The 17498-nt window shown below is 36.4% G+C and overlaps 2 protein-coding genes across 2 annotated transcripts; both read right to left on the bottom strand.

Moving 5' to 3' along the window:
- Positions 1–5715: 5715 nt before the first annotated feature.
- Positions 5716–9452, bottom strand: LOC121260505 (stachyose synthase-like). Its single transcript, XM_041162409.1, is given in 5 exon segments — positions 5716–6484; positions 6581–6948; positions 7066–7243; positions 7325–8571; positions 8574–9452. Coding segments are annotated over 5 exon segments (2598 nt in total). The 5' UTR covers positions 8803–9452; the 3' UTR covers positions 5716–5908.
- Positions 9453–12290: 2838 nt separating this feature from the next.
- On the bottom strand, positions 12291–16555 carry LOC121260503 (pentatricopeptide repeat-containing protein At2g31400, chloroplastic-like). The gene is given in 5 exon segments (XM_041162408.1): positions 12291–12630; positions 12718–12799; positions 12802–12901; positions 13109–13325; positions 14377–16555. Coding segments are annotated over 5 exon segments (2625 nt in total). The 5' UTR covers positions 16338–16555; the 3' UTR covers positions 12291–12365.
- Positions 16556–17498: the final 943 nt, after the last annotated feature.

Genomic DNA, 17498 nt, shown 5'->3' with positions numbered 1-17498 from the left:
GCTTGTAAATACATTGATTTAATTGAATAAGTTAAATACATGCTGAAATCAGAGTTTGAAATGAAGGAACTGGGCCCTACTAAGAAAATATTAGGAATAGAAATTGTAAGAGACAGACGTGCTAGGGTGCTATATCTGTCCCAGAAAAATTACATTTCTAAAATTCTTAAGAGATTTAGTATGAAACCTGTAAAACCTGTGAACACACCTTTAGGTTAGCATTTCAAATTGTCTATAGATCAGTCTCCTAAAACAGAATCAGATATTAGTTTTATGCAACAAATCTCCTATGCTAGTATGATGAGAAGTATAATGTATGCAACGGTTTGTTCTAGACCTGACCTGACCCATGCTGTGAGTGTAGTTAGTGGATTTATGGGAAATCCTGGAAAATCCCATTGGTAGGCCATTAAATGGGTATTTAGGTACCTGGTAGGCTTTACTAATTTCGGTTTTGGGAACAATGTTGAAAAGGGTTGTGAGTTGATTGGTTTTGCAAACTCTGACTTTGCAAGGAATGTAAACACTAGGAAGTCCTTAACTGGGTATGTGTTTACTGCTTTTGTGGGAGCTATTAGCTGGAAAATACACTTATAATCTGTTGTAGCTTTGTCCACCACAGAAACTAAACATATAGCATTGACTGAAGCTGTAAAAGAGGCCATATGGTTAAAGGGTATTGCAAGTGAATTAAATATTTTCAATGGCAATATCACAGTACACTGTGATAATCAAAGCACACTACACTTAGCTAAAAATCAAGTTTACTATGAAAGGTCCAAACATATTGACATAAGGTTTCACTTTGTTAGGAATGTTATAAAGTCTAAAGTTGTAGGTATGGAGAAGGTCTCAACTAAGGATAACCCCTCAGATATGATGACCAAGTCTCTCCCTAGGTCTAAGTTCAGACAACTTAGTTGGTATAGAGTCTAGAGTCCATCCCCATTAGGGGGACAATGCAGGAAATAGCCGATGATGAGAATTGATAAAAACTTGGCAATAAATGTTTTGCCATGGTGGAGAATTGTAAATGGTGTGTCAATACATTTATTTGTTGCTTTTTTATGATATTTTTTTCTCTTATGTGAATAAGTGATTGATGGACAAGTGGCTAAATCTGAACCCTTGAAGTTTAATGAAGCAGAGCTGGTTGATCACGTGAGAAGTCCGCGACTCGCGAGCTGTATCATCAAGTGATTGAGCCGCAGGACTGAGACAGGTGTTGGCATCTGCTTAATAAGATATATTTGTAGTTGTGGGATACCGATGGTTATTCATTGATTCATTTTGGGTCTGTATTATTGAGAGACTTCGAGAGAGAGCTTGAGAATGAGAAACTAGGGTTTTTACCTAGGGTTTCACTGAGAAAGAAAATCTGTGCAATTTTCTGGTTTGTGAGAGATGGTTTTGTAAGCTAGTTGTTCTGAGGCTTGAATGATATTGATCATCAATAAAGCTCTGAGGCAATTCCTGCCTTGGACATAGATCATTAGGGTTGAACCACGTAAATTGGTTGTGTTACTTTCTTTATTTTCTTGTTTTCTTTGATCACTGTTTTATATTCTTGTTAATTTCTTGTTCTGTTATGCGATCTGGTTTGGTTCTTTAAATCATTGGATCTGTAAGTCCATTTTGGTATAAAACTGTATTTCTTGAGTTCTGTTTGACGAATAAGGACTTGAGAAGTTTCATAACAATTATCAAGACTAATATCAAAAGAAGAGAGCCACTTCAGAAATTCCACCAAATTTGTCATTATACAAATCGAAGCATTTGTCCATAATCTTGTCTTGCGGGTAACTTGGGTTGGTAGGGGGTGCCAGTGCCACGAGCAGTTTAAAACAGATGACATATAGAGAAAGAATAAAAAGAACACAGAAGACAACAGTAACCTAACCCAAAATAACTCAAGGCTGAAGGAAAACCGTAGTTTACCTACAGCATGAAAAAGATCACTGAACTGAAAAAGTATTGTTGGAGTCAAGACTTTGCAGTAGAATGGATGAGCGGAGGAAGAGAAGGGTAAAACAAAGAAATGAGGGAAAATAGAGGAAAAACAGAGAGATCATAAATAATCACAGAAACACAAGAACGAGAACCCTCAAAACTCCAAGGCAAGGAATTGACCTTATTCTTCATTATGGAGATGGTCGGTATTTGAATGGAATCCCATATTGCAGGATCAATCAAATTTAAACCACGAAAGTTAAATCTGGGAAATGTTTTAATGGGTTATGATTTAATGTGATGCATGCATAAATAGCATCCTTGGAAATGAGAAAATCATATATATTGTAATACTAACACATTTTATCTTGAACAATAAGATGGATTTGTAAATCCGAGCTTGGAGATCAGAGTCAAACAGCTGGATTTTCTGGAAATGACTTACGTAAAGGACCTCCTACTGTATATCTGCACCGTAATCAAACATACTATTGAAAACCCAACAAATTGGTAGACACACACTTGGTCCGAATTCGACATCAATTGTTAAGGATTTAATCATTGACTTAAAAGTCTATACGACCGTTGATTTGATTAGGTAAATCTTAATCTTTGGGATCTTCTGATCTGATCCTCTCCCTGCCTCCTTTCATCCTTTCCTTATTTTTATGATTAGAAAACCCTGCAACCCTATACGATTCTGTTGCTTTATTAGTTATGGATCGAAAGATCGAATTTGTTACTTCACAACGTGATGAACATGCATCGAGAGACCAAGCTCCAAAAAGGTCCCCGCAAGCCCTCAACCGTTTTGGGCTGGGCTTCAAGTAAAACGTAGCATTAATGTTCGGATGTCTGCATGCGTTCCTTGTCCCTACAACACAATAAATATTAGAAAATAAAAAACAATTACAAAACCAAAAACTGCCCCAGCATGCAGCAGCTAGCTAGCTATAGCTAGCGTTGATGTTTGTACGTACGTACGTACGTACTTCCTTCAACGGAAAAATACCCACACATTAATCCCCTGGCTGTAGGTGAAATCCCATATGAAAACACGTGTGATTGCATTCTTCTTACAAACTCATGTATGATTTACTATTCGTTCGTACATTCATGCATGCATGCATGCATGAAGTGCTTGCTTCTCATTCGTAGTCATAAACTTTACGTTTGAATTTCGGATAGTATCCTAGCTCAAAACTCCACCGACAATACTGTTTGCTGTCAAAGTCCAAGGATAATATATATATATATATATATATATATATATATATATATTCTACTTAAAAAAAGCCTTTGATTGTGGGTTAGTTAAGTTGGTTTACCATTACGGTTGGTGGTCTAAAGTCCAATTACATATCGATTTTCGATAGTCTTTTACAATAAATTCTTTGGAGTACTGGCCGGTGGGAGCGAAGTGAAGCTGTTGGGCCGACCAACGTCGAGCAATATGGATAATGAACGCGTCTTAACCAAGGATTGACACCTCCTACTCTCACACTTTCTCTGTTTCAAGTAATCATTTACGTATTCATCTGTAGTTCTTTTTGTATGGATACTTTTTGAGTCATTATTAACAGTACCCTGTTGTTTGTTTCCCGGGAAAAGTTATGGTTGAAACCTGGCCATCTGGTCCGGGGATACAAAAGTTTTCTAAACAAACTTATCTTAATTCATCTCATTTAATCATTATAATTTTTTTAAATTTTTACATAAAATATAATAAATATTTTAATTTTTTTAAATTTTAAAATAATAATAATATTAAAAAATAATATTTTATTCAACTTAATTAAAACCATCTCATCTCATCGTTTATCCAAACAATCGCTTTTTCTTTCGCAATCCATTTAGCCGGCCTGCCTTTCTGGACGTAACAAATTACAATATGTCATCATCATGCGCGCACGATGAGTTCTACACTTCAGCTTTCTGACAAGTAGCGCCACACGTCTCACTCGGACAGATGGCACAAATTTACGACTGCTTTGCCAGTACTTCCTTTCTTGTAATTTTTAGGATAATATAAGGAATATTCATATGTAGTATTCTCATTAGGTCCTCGTAACCTGTTTTTTCTTATAATTTGAAAAAAAATTTAAGGAATATTTTTAAAAATTACGTTTAAATGTTAAATTGAATTAAATTGAGTTTAGATAATAAAATATTATTTTTTAATACTATTATTATTTTAAAATTTTAAAAATTTGAATTATTTATCATATTCTATATTAAGATTTGAAAAAGTTAAAATAAGTTTGAGATCCAAACTTACCCAAAACCTCCCTCTATTTAGATCTCTATTTTAAGAAAAAGATTTAGGAAATAAATATTTGGAGAACTACTATTCATCCCTTAAATCATTTTTATTAATATTTTATTCATTTCCTTTCAATTAAATTAATTATTTTTCTAATTATCTACACTTTTTCTCATACTCATATTTGTTATAGTTTTAAATAATAGTTTTAAAAATAATTTAAATAAATAGGAAAATATAAAAAAATAATTAAGTAATTAAATTTGTAAATGTAAGAGAGAAAAAAATAATAAAGAAAGAATAGATAAATATTATTTTAATAAAATAGAGAATGGATAGGGAATTGAATGTAGAAGATTTTTAAAATATCAGTAAAATTTAGTGAAAATTTGTAAGGAATGTACTTTTTAGCTAAATTATAGGAAATTTTATGGGAAACCCAATGAGAATACTCTTATATTAATAAATTCAAAGGTAGTCCATATTGTATATATAGTATATTCATTTAAGGTAATATATATTATGGATGATAGATTAAAAGATTTTTCTTGTAAATAGTTATATAAGTGCTAGCTAGATTTATACTGAGATTTCATCAAAATATATAGTGTGATAATTATATTTACTTTATAATAAAAAAAATTATAATTTGATTAATTACATCAAATCATCATATCAGATTGTAAAATATTTGATTTGTAAAATTTATGTATAGCTCAAGCATTTCTCTATATAATATAATATCTTCTTATATGTAAAAGTATCTATCCAAAAGGAACAATAACTTTTCGTCTCACATTATCTTTCCATTTATGCCCCTGTGTGGCTGGCTGGTTTTGTCCCTCACTCTTGTATTTTACGTTTATGTCTCCTATGACTAAGTGTTCTGTTCATTTCTTGTTTGGTTTTCATTTTTTTTCATTCTTTAAGTGCGATTTTGGCTCTTGTTCGTTAGGTGTCACGTATCCGGTTGGTCTTACTGTTTTGTAGTGTGACGTTGTCAACCAAGGGGATGTTTTGGCCGGTGCATGCGAGGGGTGGAGATTTGAGATTGGGGTGCCAAAGAAGGAGAAAAAAAATTCTGCCGTGTGTTGGTTCTTCTTTGTTTTCGCCATCAGTACTAACTGCCGTAGTCATGATCATGACCTAAAACGAAAATTCATCATCTTACAATACTATAGAATAACGGAGATGAAATATGTATGAACGTAAGGGTACTTAATGGGTTTCAATCTACGTGACATGGTAAACACTGAAATTGAAAGTATAATGCTGCGCGCGTACGTATACGAGATGCATGCAATTGATCAGGTCCAAAATCCAAATATCTCAGAAGATCAAAAGCAAGTTTGATAATTCTAGCTATTATTCGATCTATTGGGCTCGAGAATGCTGGACAAATTATAAAATTTTAATTTCAAAATTTGAATTTAAAAGAAGAAATTGATAAAATGAATCCTATACGTAAAATTGTAAGCATAAGTAACACTACTTTTTTTTTCATTTAATTAAGCTGACACTTCAGCAACTTCCCATACCTAATAACAGTGATAACAGCAACAAAAAGAGAAAAAAAGAACTTGATTTATTATATATAGTAAAGCCAAAGGCTTGCCACGGGATCAAATTCTCTCTTTTACCGTGACTATAGTCACTATACACCCCATCACCTAAACAAAATAATTACGATCGGCTTCAAAAGAGAAAAACAACATCAGAAATGCCACCAGCCTCTTCAACCCAAGGAAGATTCAAGGCAAGTTTGCCGCCAACCAACCACTCAAAAGCAACCACAGCACCATTCAGGTGGCATTTCTTTGGAGACCCACTTGAGTAGGATAAGAATTTCCCACCACCCTTCGCTTTGATCTTAACATTCATCTCAGTTCCGGACTTAATATATTCCAATTCTTGAATGCAACCTCCACTATTGAACATGTTCGTTAGCCCAATTGGAGCAAATTTGAGGGTGGGGCCGAGCTTCTCAACAGGCACAAAGCTGAAAATCTCGAACGTAGATGGTTGGATGGTGACTTGAATTGCATCAGATTTGGGGGTCGTTAAGTGCAGCTCTTCAGCCTCACTGAGGTAGACTGCATACTCTTCAGCCTCACCCATCTGGGCTGCTTCTATCTTCTGGTCCCATTCGATGTCACGAACATGCACCGAACAGGACGTTGGTTTGTAGCACTCAGAGTAGCCTTTGATCCTCTGCTCCTTGGGATCCCAACCAGCCCCTTGGCAGTTAAATGCTCCAATCACACCTCCATACTGCAGAACATGAAACAAAACAGAGTTAAAAAAGTGCCGGGAAAGAAGGATAAACAAGAAAAGTTTTAAGGAGTGCAATAGAGGATAAATGGTAACCTTGTTGAAGTTCCAAATCTTGAGAATGGTCTTGTGGTCAAATAGAGGGTTCTTGAAGATGCAATCTCTAGTTGGGAGGGCAAAATACTGGCACCTGGGAATGGTACCATCAGGGTAGACAAGCATCTTGATGAGATCAAAATCGTGACCGCCCACAGAATCACTCACGTAGACTGGACCACCACAGATGGCCCTTGATCCTGCATGGAATTTAGCACACAGATGGTCTGATTGGAACATGTCCCAATCAGGTTGTATGATTTGCCCCATCCACATGCTGTTATAGGCACAGTGAATCATATGTACCCCCTGTAGCCAATAAACTCCCATTGGATCTCCATTTGGATCTTGGAACCAGAAATCATCTCCTACGATAACATAAAAAAAAAAAAATATATATATATATATATATATATATAGTGTGGTTAAAAAAAAAAAAAAAACTGTATGAAAAAACCCAGAAGTCTTTGGTTGGAGTTTCCTACCTACTCTTCCCATAGAAATTTGATCTGTCCCAAGGAAGAAGAAGTCATTGCATTGTTGCATGCTGGATATGAGTCCACTTCCTTTGAAGTTCTTGGACAAAGAACTTGAAAGCCCCTTGTAATAGGCCTTTGCAAGATCCACCCGGCCTCCAAATTCGTCTGATATATACTCAAGAGTCTGGATTGGAAACAAATTAATAAAGAGATTATGGAAAATTAATATGGAAAATAGAAAATTGGGGTTGTGCAGAAAACTTACATGAATGACATCAACTTTTACTCCTGTGATACCAACATTGGCAAGGTAGGAGTGCATTGAGTCATAGAAATCCTCTGCTTGATCAGGATGAACAAGCCCGATCCCGCCTTCAACGATTTTCACCACGGCAAGATCAGTCATAGTCCAATCTAGGCCAGGAGAGACTTTGCAGGGAATGACCTTGGAATTTAGATGGGTTGCACCAGGCCTGACACCACCCCAGGCACCACAAAGAGCGTGCCACACAAAAATATCATCCAAACCTTTGAACTTTGCCCTCAAGTCCCTTGTGAAAGCCTTCATTCCATAGTTTTCAGCCGTACAAGAACAGCTCCCGCAGCCTTGGCCCGAACTACTGCTTTCTTTTCCACCAAACATTGCATCCAACTCTTGTTTGAACTTTTTGATTTTCTCTTCATACTCTAACAAATCAGTGACTCCAGACTGGATCATCGCCTTGTCACGATCCTTCTCAGCGTGCTCAAGCTCGATTGCCTTCGAGATAAGCATCTTTGGGTTCCTTGGATCAAATGAAGGAGCATCAGGACCCAACATGGAACCACCAATGTATTTTCTGAACTTCTCGCATTCATCAAGCCTGTGAAGCCTGGCAGTCATTTGAGTCCCACCGAGAACAAGATTTTTTGCATCCTCATTTGGGTTCTCACCATCCCTATTGATGCTTTGCCACCCATCATCAATGATGAGAAACCGTGGGGAGATACCACCCTCTACAAAATCATTCACTCCATGCCACACACCAACGGGTTCTACGGTTAAGTAGAAAGCATCCCAAGTGCACCAACCAAATTTGTCAACAAGATTTGGGGCTGTTTTCTCTTCCAAGAGCCTAAAGGTATTGAGATGGACTCTAAGAGCCCCATAGGCCTCTTTCATTAAGTTGTAGGGGTTGTCAGAGGCATGAACATAAGCGATTGCATCAAAATTCGATGTTTTCACTTGGGTAGAACCACTCTCAGCACAAATCATGACATTCCCATCAGTGCCAGGATGAAGAGCTGACCTAAAAGAGCCTTCGATGATGGGTATGATAATGACATAAGACCTTATTTCAGGGACATCTAAGAGCACCCATTGGGACTCCATTTGTAAATCTGACCCAGAATTCCCCACCCACATGGTTGACCACCACGTTTTGAACCTAAAGATGCTCAGAAAATCTCTACCAGTGAACCTACCCAATGAGTTCATCAACCTATCTGAGGGCTCATCCTTCCGGAATCCAAGAAACCCCCCTTGTGAGAATGGGAAAGGACACGCTGGAGTAATGGAAATGGAGCATCAGGGGATTGGCTGATTGAAGAAAAGAGACTGAAAGAGACATTGGTAGGAACGTCAGTGAGCAAAGTCACACCTTTGACACTAAACTTCCCATTAGACAAGTCAAAACACTTCTCCAATTCCTTCCCTAGTGGGACGCTAAAGACTGAATTAACGGGGTCGTTAGGGGGTGCCATGAGCAAAGAATTTCAGAGGAAACCAAAGAGAAAGCAGAGGAAAAATTAAAAAAAATAAATAAATTAAAAAACAGAGGAATAACAGAGGAGGACAAAGCGAATCAAACACTTTTCAAAACTAAAAAGAACACAAACCCTTGAGAAAACTCTGGTTTTAAAGTGGAAGACAGAGACTCGTAACTGGGTTTATATTGGAGAAATGGATCAGTGACTTTAGAACAAAATCAAAACTTCTTAAGGCAACTGTATCAAACTTTGACAAATACTTAAATGACTTTGATCTCGTAGAACAATAATCTTTCAAATAAAACCGGAATGCTCAATCTTTGTTACAGTGTAGTACAGTTTGACAAGAGGGGAACAGAATTGGAAACCTCCTAATATTTCTGTGCAGTTCAGAATATACAATTCTAGATACACATTGACATATTTGGAAACTGTGAAAAGAGAAAGATCACGCAAATCACCTACTAAATGGAAGATGGGAAGAATCAGCCAACTGGACAGAGAGCTTAAGGAGTTGTTGGGTTGCACAGAAAAAATGAGGACGCTATGCACGTATATATAGGCAGGAAACTCAAAAGGGTACGTGAAAAAATTGGATAAAAAATAGAATCAAAGCAGCAGCTATGCAGATTGCAGAGAATCACAAAATAAAGGAGGTTTCCAGATAAGAAGGTTTTGGGCGGTTCTTTATGGCTAGACCTTTAGGTTTATCGAGTATTTTATGCTTTCTTTATCTGTTGGCGCCAACGACACCTTCTTATACCGTATACGGAATACAACCGACAAGTTTTTTAATTTTTTCTAGTTTTTTTCTTTTTTTTAATTATTTTAAGGGAGAAAGAAAACCAACCAGTCCACAGATCTAACGTAATACAAACCTATTAGTTGATTCCATCGTAAGTGACTAAAGTTGAAGTGTTGCATCCGGGAAACACTTGATAACAGAAGAATTTAACAACATGATGAGTTGAAAAAAGGTTCGTTCATGGATGTATATGCTTTTATGCACCCATCCATGCATGCATGCATGGTAAATTTGCCAATTTCTGTTCAAAGCACTATATATATCTTCCTTTTCTTGGTGCGGCGCAGTTTTGAAATTAGAAAAGACATAATAAACATCTTTATAACTTTACAAAAATATATGTTTGTATTTTTAGGATTTTTTTTTAGGTTGAGGAAGAAATTTAGATTAAGTTGATGGATCTCTCTGGAACGTTGTAAGAAGGTGGTGGATAAAATACGATATGTAAGCCTAGTTTGATTACTGAGAATTCAGATATTTTTAAAATATTTTATTATTATTTATTATTTTATTATTATTTATTTATTATTTTTTATTATTATTTAATATTCTACCATTATTTTTTTATTATTATTCACAAAATATCTTATAATACTCCACTATTTCAAAGCCGCCTCTCGTGAAATTCATTTTTCGTTTTATTTGATTGAGAGGCAACATATAATTTTATTGAAGAAAATAAATGCAGATACGTACTTGGGCCACTTTGTAGGTAGGGAGCTACCATAACAAGTGCCACCATTAGCTCTTTTTTCCCCTTTTTTTCTTTCTTCCTTTTAACCTCTTTTTTTTCAAAATATGAAATTATGACTTGGATTGAATTTAGTTTTTTTTTTCCTTTTTTTTCTTTTTTTAACATCTTTTATTTTCAAAATATGACTTAGATTGAATTTAATTTCAATTTTTTTTTTAAGAAAATGGTATATCAATAGGAGGGAGATCTCGTTCGGGAATTTGCTTGTATATCTTGAATATTTAAGGAAATTTCATAAATTTTTGCTGGGAGAAATTTTAGAAATATCAAATTTATAAGATTAATTCCTCATAGGTCATGATCATTTCTCTTTGCTTAATGAGCAAGTTTAAGACCTTCATTTAATTTTATAATTATGTTAAGATCCTTGGGGGTTATCCTTTAGCTAGGCAACCTAATGTTAGATTATCCACTGCTGATCCCAAAAAGATCTTGGGTTCATTGAATCAATGCATTTAGTGATACCTAATGGATGTGTTTTCAGAGGAAAGCAGATTAAGTTCATTAGGCATTAATGAATAGTACAATTGGATTGAATAGAAAAGGATCTAGCTTTTTTTTTTTCAATTTTTTTTAATTTATTTCCCAGGCATTTTTCTTTTGGTTATCACAGTCCCAATGAACTCTGGCCCTTTTTAGCTCCATGAATAAATAAATAAATGGGATTGTAGAGTTTTCTAATTCAGTGGCAGATTAAGCAGTAGAATGAAGCCAAAGGCTAAAACCTTGATCACAAGTAATCTCTAGGTGGGGTTCTCAGTCTATTGGAAAAAATAAAAAATAAAAGGAAGAAAGAAATAAAAGAAAGAAAGAAGACATTCTTGAACCACCTACTTCTACAATATTCCCACTCCAGAGAAGCTGAATTCGAATAGTGTATGCAACTAAGAGGATTCTGTTATATGATGAGGCCAAAAAGAAGAGCTATAGGGTTGATAAAGGTATCGAGTAGGATAATGATAATTTACTACCTTCCTACTACTTATTTATTACTCTTTTTGTATTTGATTTTTTTTTTAATTTTTAATTTTACTTCATGGTTAAGGAAGTGACTATTAATAAAATTATATATATTTTTAATTTTTTCTTAATGATTAAAAATGTCAAAAAAAATACTTAAAAGAAAATGATAAAAAATAAAAAACTTCAAATACACTATAAGTAGTAAATAGGTATTAAGAGGATAGTAATCTTATCACGTGTAGTACTAAAAATTCTCCACGATTTCCAAATGACACCCTCCTTTTCTGGTGTGGTATATTCGATCCCTTTTCCTCACCATTTTTTTTTTTTTTTTGGAAAAAAGGAGAGAATTCCCTTTTCAACATCTCTTAAAGAACTTAGGTATCTCTACTTTTATTTTTTTGTTCTCTATTGTTTCGTCCTTATTTCCAAATGAGAGAATATTGGGGGGAGTAAATAGACACAAAAATGGTGTTAGTTTTGAGGGTTCTGGGGATGGTTCCATTGTGAGGCTAGAAGCGTGTTAGGAAGTTCAAACTTCAAAGCAAGAAAATCCCTATCATATTAATCACTTACTTATTATTTAAAGACTAATCCAAGTCTAGTGTACCATCTATGAAAAATGAGAGAATTTCGATAAATTACTTATACAAACTAATATGTTTTAGATATACTACCTTATATTGTGCAATTATTTTTATTATAGATAAATTTGATGCATCGAATCAAAATGTCAATTTGTAAATTTCACACATTTTTTATAAAATTTATTTTTGTAGTTAGCTCTGTAGGTCTTGCCCTATTGCATACAAAAGTTGTATCTAATTACGATAAGATTCAAAATATCAACTCTAAGGATGGTATATATATATTTGGTTGAAAATCACAGCATACTTTACAAGTTGCAAAAATACAAAGCTCATAACGCGCGGTCATGAGAGAGAGAGAGAGAGAGACAGAGAGAGAATGATTCTCCTTTTTTTTCTGATAATTTACACAAAAGATGTTTTGAGGCATACAAGAAAAAGCAACATGCTACAAGGGGAGTGCTTGCAAATTGGCGATATGATCCAACTTTGCACCATCAGGATGTATTCTATCATCGTGAAGAACAAGCACATTCAAAGTGCCAGATTCTTTTAACCAGGCAGCCACTACAGATCCTGTTGATATAAACCTACCTATGTTACATTTAGCAACATGGAATGGTGCACCCATCCCGGCGAGGAGTGCCTCAATGGCCCGTCTCAGCGTGCCATCACCAACTACTTTGCTGTGTTTACCCCATCCCGTCAAAATGCTGTCAGAGACAAGCATACAATTTAATTCTTCAATCATAAGGCTACATAACAGCTGTTAACAATCACAAAAGTTCAAAAATCCATACCTTAGTAACTTTGGCAACTCATGGCCTTCAAACACAACAGAGCGTATATTGAGCAGCCATGCATGAACCATTGCCCGTGCTGCCCAGAAGACATTAGATGCAAATCTAAACAAGAATTAGACCAAACACTCTCCCAAACATTCCGGCGCTTCCCTTCAAGCACAACTAGTTGGGCCCCTTTTTTCTGATTATACAAAATCCCACAATAACATTATAAAGTTAGGACTGCAACTTTATACATAGACTGCATGAACATACATAGACTGCATGAACAACCTTGCACAAGCACGACCTGTCCAAGCAGCAAGTGCGTACAAAAATTAACTGCAATCACTGGAAAGAAGGGGGTCCGGGGGGAGCAAGAGAGAGAGTATCAATGACTAAAATTTACCTGACCAAAGTGCCATAGCATATCAGTGAGAGCATTATAAAAGGCAGATGCAGTTGAAGAGTCCATCAACTTAACTTCATCAAACAGAGACTGAGCTTCAACCCATAGATTTTCCTCACAGCCCATAAGAAGTCCATGGGCCACACCATACACCTGATTATCAAATAACCGTAGTTCCTCCAATAATATTGAGGCATCTTCAAATGAATTATACCTACTGCATCCAGAGGCAAAATTGCATCATGAGGTTAGCTATATATATATTATATTCTAAGAGAGAGTTGAAATTAGCATAAGACAACAGTCACAACAAAGCCAAAGACCTTATCTATCCACGAAATCAGGTATCTCAATTTTTTTTTTTTTTGATAAGTAAAAACCAGGAATCTCAAATTACTAACCGACTATAGCCATAGGTACTTTTGAAGGATGGATAAGTCTCGTGGCAACCCATAGACACAGAGTGAGAGAGTAGTATTCATCTTCCCACCATGAGATGAAGGCACATTCATGCAGTTTCATCCCCTTGTTTAGCTTCTACTTTCTAGACTTACAAGTAGCAAATGAGCAAATGATGCAAGTCAAAAACTACATCTGGAATTTGCGTTTGCAGATTAATTTGAACTTAGTACCTTTGTTTTTCTTTTTTCTTTTTTCCTGTTGAGGAGTCTGGCAAGGAAATTTCAGACAACCCCATATCTGAACCTCTCAATTTTCCTTACAGAAAGAAAGTTATTGTCCAAACCATACACCTAAGGTCCTTGGACTCATCCATGAATTGCTCCATAACTACTACGACTGTTTAATACTTTCATGTTCAGATGCACAGTAAGACGTGGTGCATTGAAATATGCAGCCGCCCAAAGTTAGAAAATGCAACATACGGAAGTCTAAAACAAGTTTAATGTATCAAGACCTACTTAAAGCATTCATACACCTGAGGTCCTCGGACTCATAAATGAATTGCCCATGACTCAGTCACCGAAAGAAGCACACGCTAGATTGAGACAGTATCACGAACTCCAAGCACAATTCAATGCACCATGATTGTCTCACCCTAGTAGTTTAAAAATCAGATATTGAGAGGTTTAGAAAAGAAAAATGCTAAACTGGCCGAACATTTATTTTCAAATTTTATAAAATTTGCTTCCTTCAATTTGTTCAGATCAGGCGGTATTTTAAGCTAGTATCATATTTGTGACTTTGATGATCTTCATGCAACAAGGGATATGGTAAATAATGGAAAGCCTCATGAATGAAAAAAGTACCTGCAAGCATTTAATATAGCCGAAAAGGTGACAACATTTGGCTTAATTTCTAGCTGGTGCATCTTCTGAAAGATTCCCAAGATGCACAAGATCTCTTGCCTGACCCTCTTACCTTTCTTTCTGTTAACTTCTTTTTCAGCAGCCAGCTGCCCAAACATCTTAATGATTTGATTATTCCCCTCATGTCCAACCTCTGATTCAATGGCATCCTCAATAATTATTGAGGATCGAGATTCAATATGCCGCTTGCCAGCTCTAGCAGCAGTATCAACTGAGCATTCTGCAGCTGCAGACCGACCAATGGCATCAATAATGGAATTGAAAGTGACAACATTAGGCTTGATCCCTTCCTTTGTCATCTCATCTAGCAAAGAAATGGCAGACTCAACCGAACCATTTTTGCACAGAGCATCAATAAGTGCACTATAAAGAACAACATCAGCTTTCAACCCCGCCTGCTTAAACTCTCTAAAGACCTCCATTGCCTCCCTGTACAAACCACCTTTTGATAACACATCAATCAATGTTGAATAGGTTAACAAATTAGGTGAAACGTGTTCTGCTTTCATCTCTCTAAACATTCTTCTAACTTCATCATACTTCCCCAGCTTCCCATAACCACCCAGAAGAGCATTATAAGTTACAACATCCTTCTTTATCCCACAATTCTCCATCTCCCTGCAAACATTCAAAGCTTCCTCAAACCTACCAAGCTTCGCATAAATTGAAAGCAAAGTGTTATATGAAACCCTATCCAAACGAATAGCCAAAAATTTCATTTCATTAAATAATCCCAGTGCCTCTTCCAATCTACCAGCCCTAGCATAACCATCAACCATAGTACTATAAGTCACCACATTAGGCAAAATATTCTTTGCTGGCATCTCCGACATAATCTCATCTGCCAAATCCATCTGCCCACCTTTACAAACAGCATCCAAAAGCGTATTATATGTAACTGTATCCTGATCAATTCCTCTTTCCACCATTTCAGTAACCAAATTCCGAGCCACCTCCCACAACCCCCCTCTACTACAAACCGCAAGAAGCGAGTTATATGTAATTCGATCTGGCTGCACCCCATTTCTCAACATCTCATCAAAAATCTGCACCACCCTCCTAAACTCCACTCCCCCTTTTCCACACGCATCAATCACAGCATTATATGTAACCAAGTTAGGCAACAACCCCAACTTTTTCATCAGCTCGAAAACCAGTATAGCCTCATCACAGCATCCATTCCTCCCATACGCACTAATCAAAGCTGAATAAGCATAAACTGTGTTCCCATACCCCTCATTCCTCGCTGTCTCGAAAACCATTCTAGCAAGCTCAACTTTTCCTAGCCTGCCAAGAACGCTAATCATAGAACTCGCTAATTTCCCCTGTTCATTCCTTCTCCTCTCTCTTCTCACAGCAAACTCGAAACACCGAATCGCTTTCGAACAATCCCCTCTATTGCCTAACTCTCTAAGTAAGAAATTATAGTCACCAGAACCAGAAAGCTTGGACTCAAAATTAAGCAGCACATATTCAAGTCCTTTATCATCCTCATTACCTAATTGGATCAAGTGTGTGAGAGCCTCCTCGGCAAAGGAGGTGTGGCGGGAGCCCATGGAGGAGGCCTTAGGCCGGCCAAGATGCATCTTAGAGACGAAGCGGGTTGATCGGCGGCCGGCGAAGTCCGCGGAGAGCACGGGTTTCTGGGGGCAGAGAGAGGAAAAGGTAGAGTTCTGGGCGGGGGTAGCACAGGGTTTTGGTGCATTGCGAGATGAGGGTGAAGGTGAAGGTAAAGGCACAGGCTTTGTGAGAGAGACCTTGTGTGCGGGGGCAGAAGCGGCGGAGGCAGCGGCGGCGGCCGTATTGGTCCAATAGTGGCGGTTTTGGTGTTGGCCTTTCAGGTGGTGGTTTTGGTATGGTTTGTTGGCCGTGATTGAACACTGTGGTGGCGTAGAAGCCATTGATTCAAATAAAACTACTCCCACAAAAAATAAAAATATATATGGAGAGAGAGAGAGATTTGCAGAGACAAATGTGATCTTTGAGTTATTGCAGAGAGGGGCTTTGGTAGGGTTTGGACGAAGCGGGAGGAGACGAGGCGGCCGTTTTGGGTAGAGACATAAGATTTTTGAGAGAGTGCGTAGGTTGGGCAGTGTGATGGACTCACCTGTGGGGGTGGTTGTAGTTTTATAAGATTCAGACATTGAAATATGAAGCTTTCTTTTGTCTTTTTCTTGCTGGATCCTACAGGGACCCACAATTTTAGTGAATGTAATAAGCTGACTTTGGACGGTCCAGATGGGATCTTACCTGCAGCAGTTGTTGTCTGGATCGCGGTTCTGATTACGGTCCAGATGGCATGCCCGTCCGCACATCATTTTTGTTTAATTATTTACTGCCACGAATAGTCTGTCGGATGACTGTCGTCACGTTCACGTTCACGTTCACAGTCTTGTCGCTATTTTTGAAAAAAGAAAAAACAAATCAAGAATTTTATTAAATTAAAACAAGTATTTAAGGTATAGTTTAGATTAGTTGATATGAATTGAGATGAGTTGTGAATAGTAGTGATATGAGTTATGAATAATAGTGAGATTTGTGAGTTAAAATTGATGAATAATAATAAATAATAGTGAGATGAGTTGAGATGACTTGCGAATACAAACTTAACCTAAGAGTGGTCTAGTTTGACAAAAACTCCAATACAAATATAAAAAATAAGAGTGGGGTTACTGTTGAGCGTACTGTTAAGTATTTTTTTTATTTTATATTTTTTTAATATATTTAAATATTTTTAAAAAATATATTAATATATTTAAAATCACTTTTTTAATTATTAAATAAATAAAAATTTAACCAACATTCAAGTAGAAAGATCAAAATGAGGAGGTAAAATAAATTTTTTTTCAAAAAATAATAATAATCCACCAAGTTGATAGCTAGTGTGATGTCAAAAAAAAAAAAAAGTTGATAGCTAGTGATGGAGGGAACAACTAAACAAAGTAATTGTGGTTCAATTGATAGACTATTTCGACTGCAATTTAAAATTACTATAAAAAAATAAGCATTATAATCCATCGTTCGATAAAAATCTCCGTATCTTCTTCCTCCAGACTCATTCA

The sequence above is a fragment of the Juglans microcarpa x Juglans regia genome, chromosome 4D (assembly GCF_004785595.1).
Source record: "Juglans microcarpa x Juglans regia isolate MS1-56 chromosome 4D, Jm3101_v1.0, whole genome shotgun sequence".
NCBI lineage: Eukaryota > Viridiplantae > Streptophyta > Magnoliopsida > Fagales > Juglandaceae > Juglans > Juglans microcarpa x Juglans regia.
The sequence above is the reverse complement of the archived record's forward strand: the minus strand, read 5'-3'. Positions and strand labels throughout refer to the sequence as shown.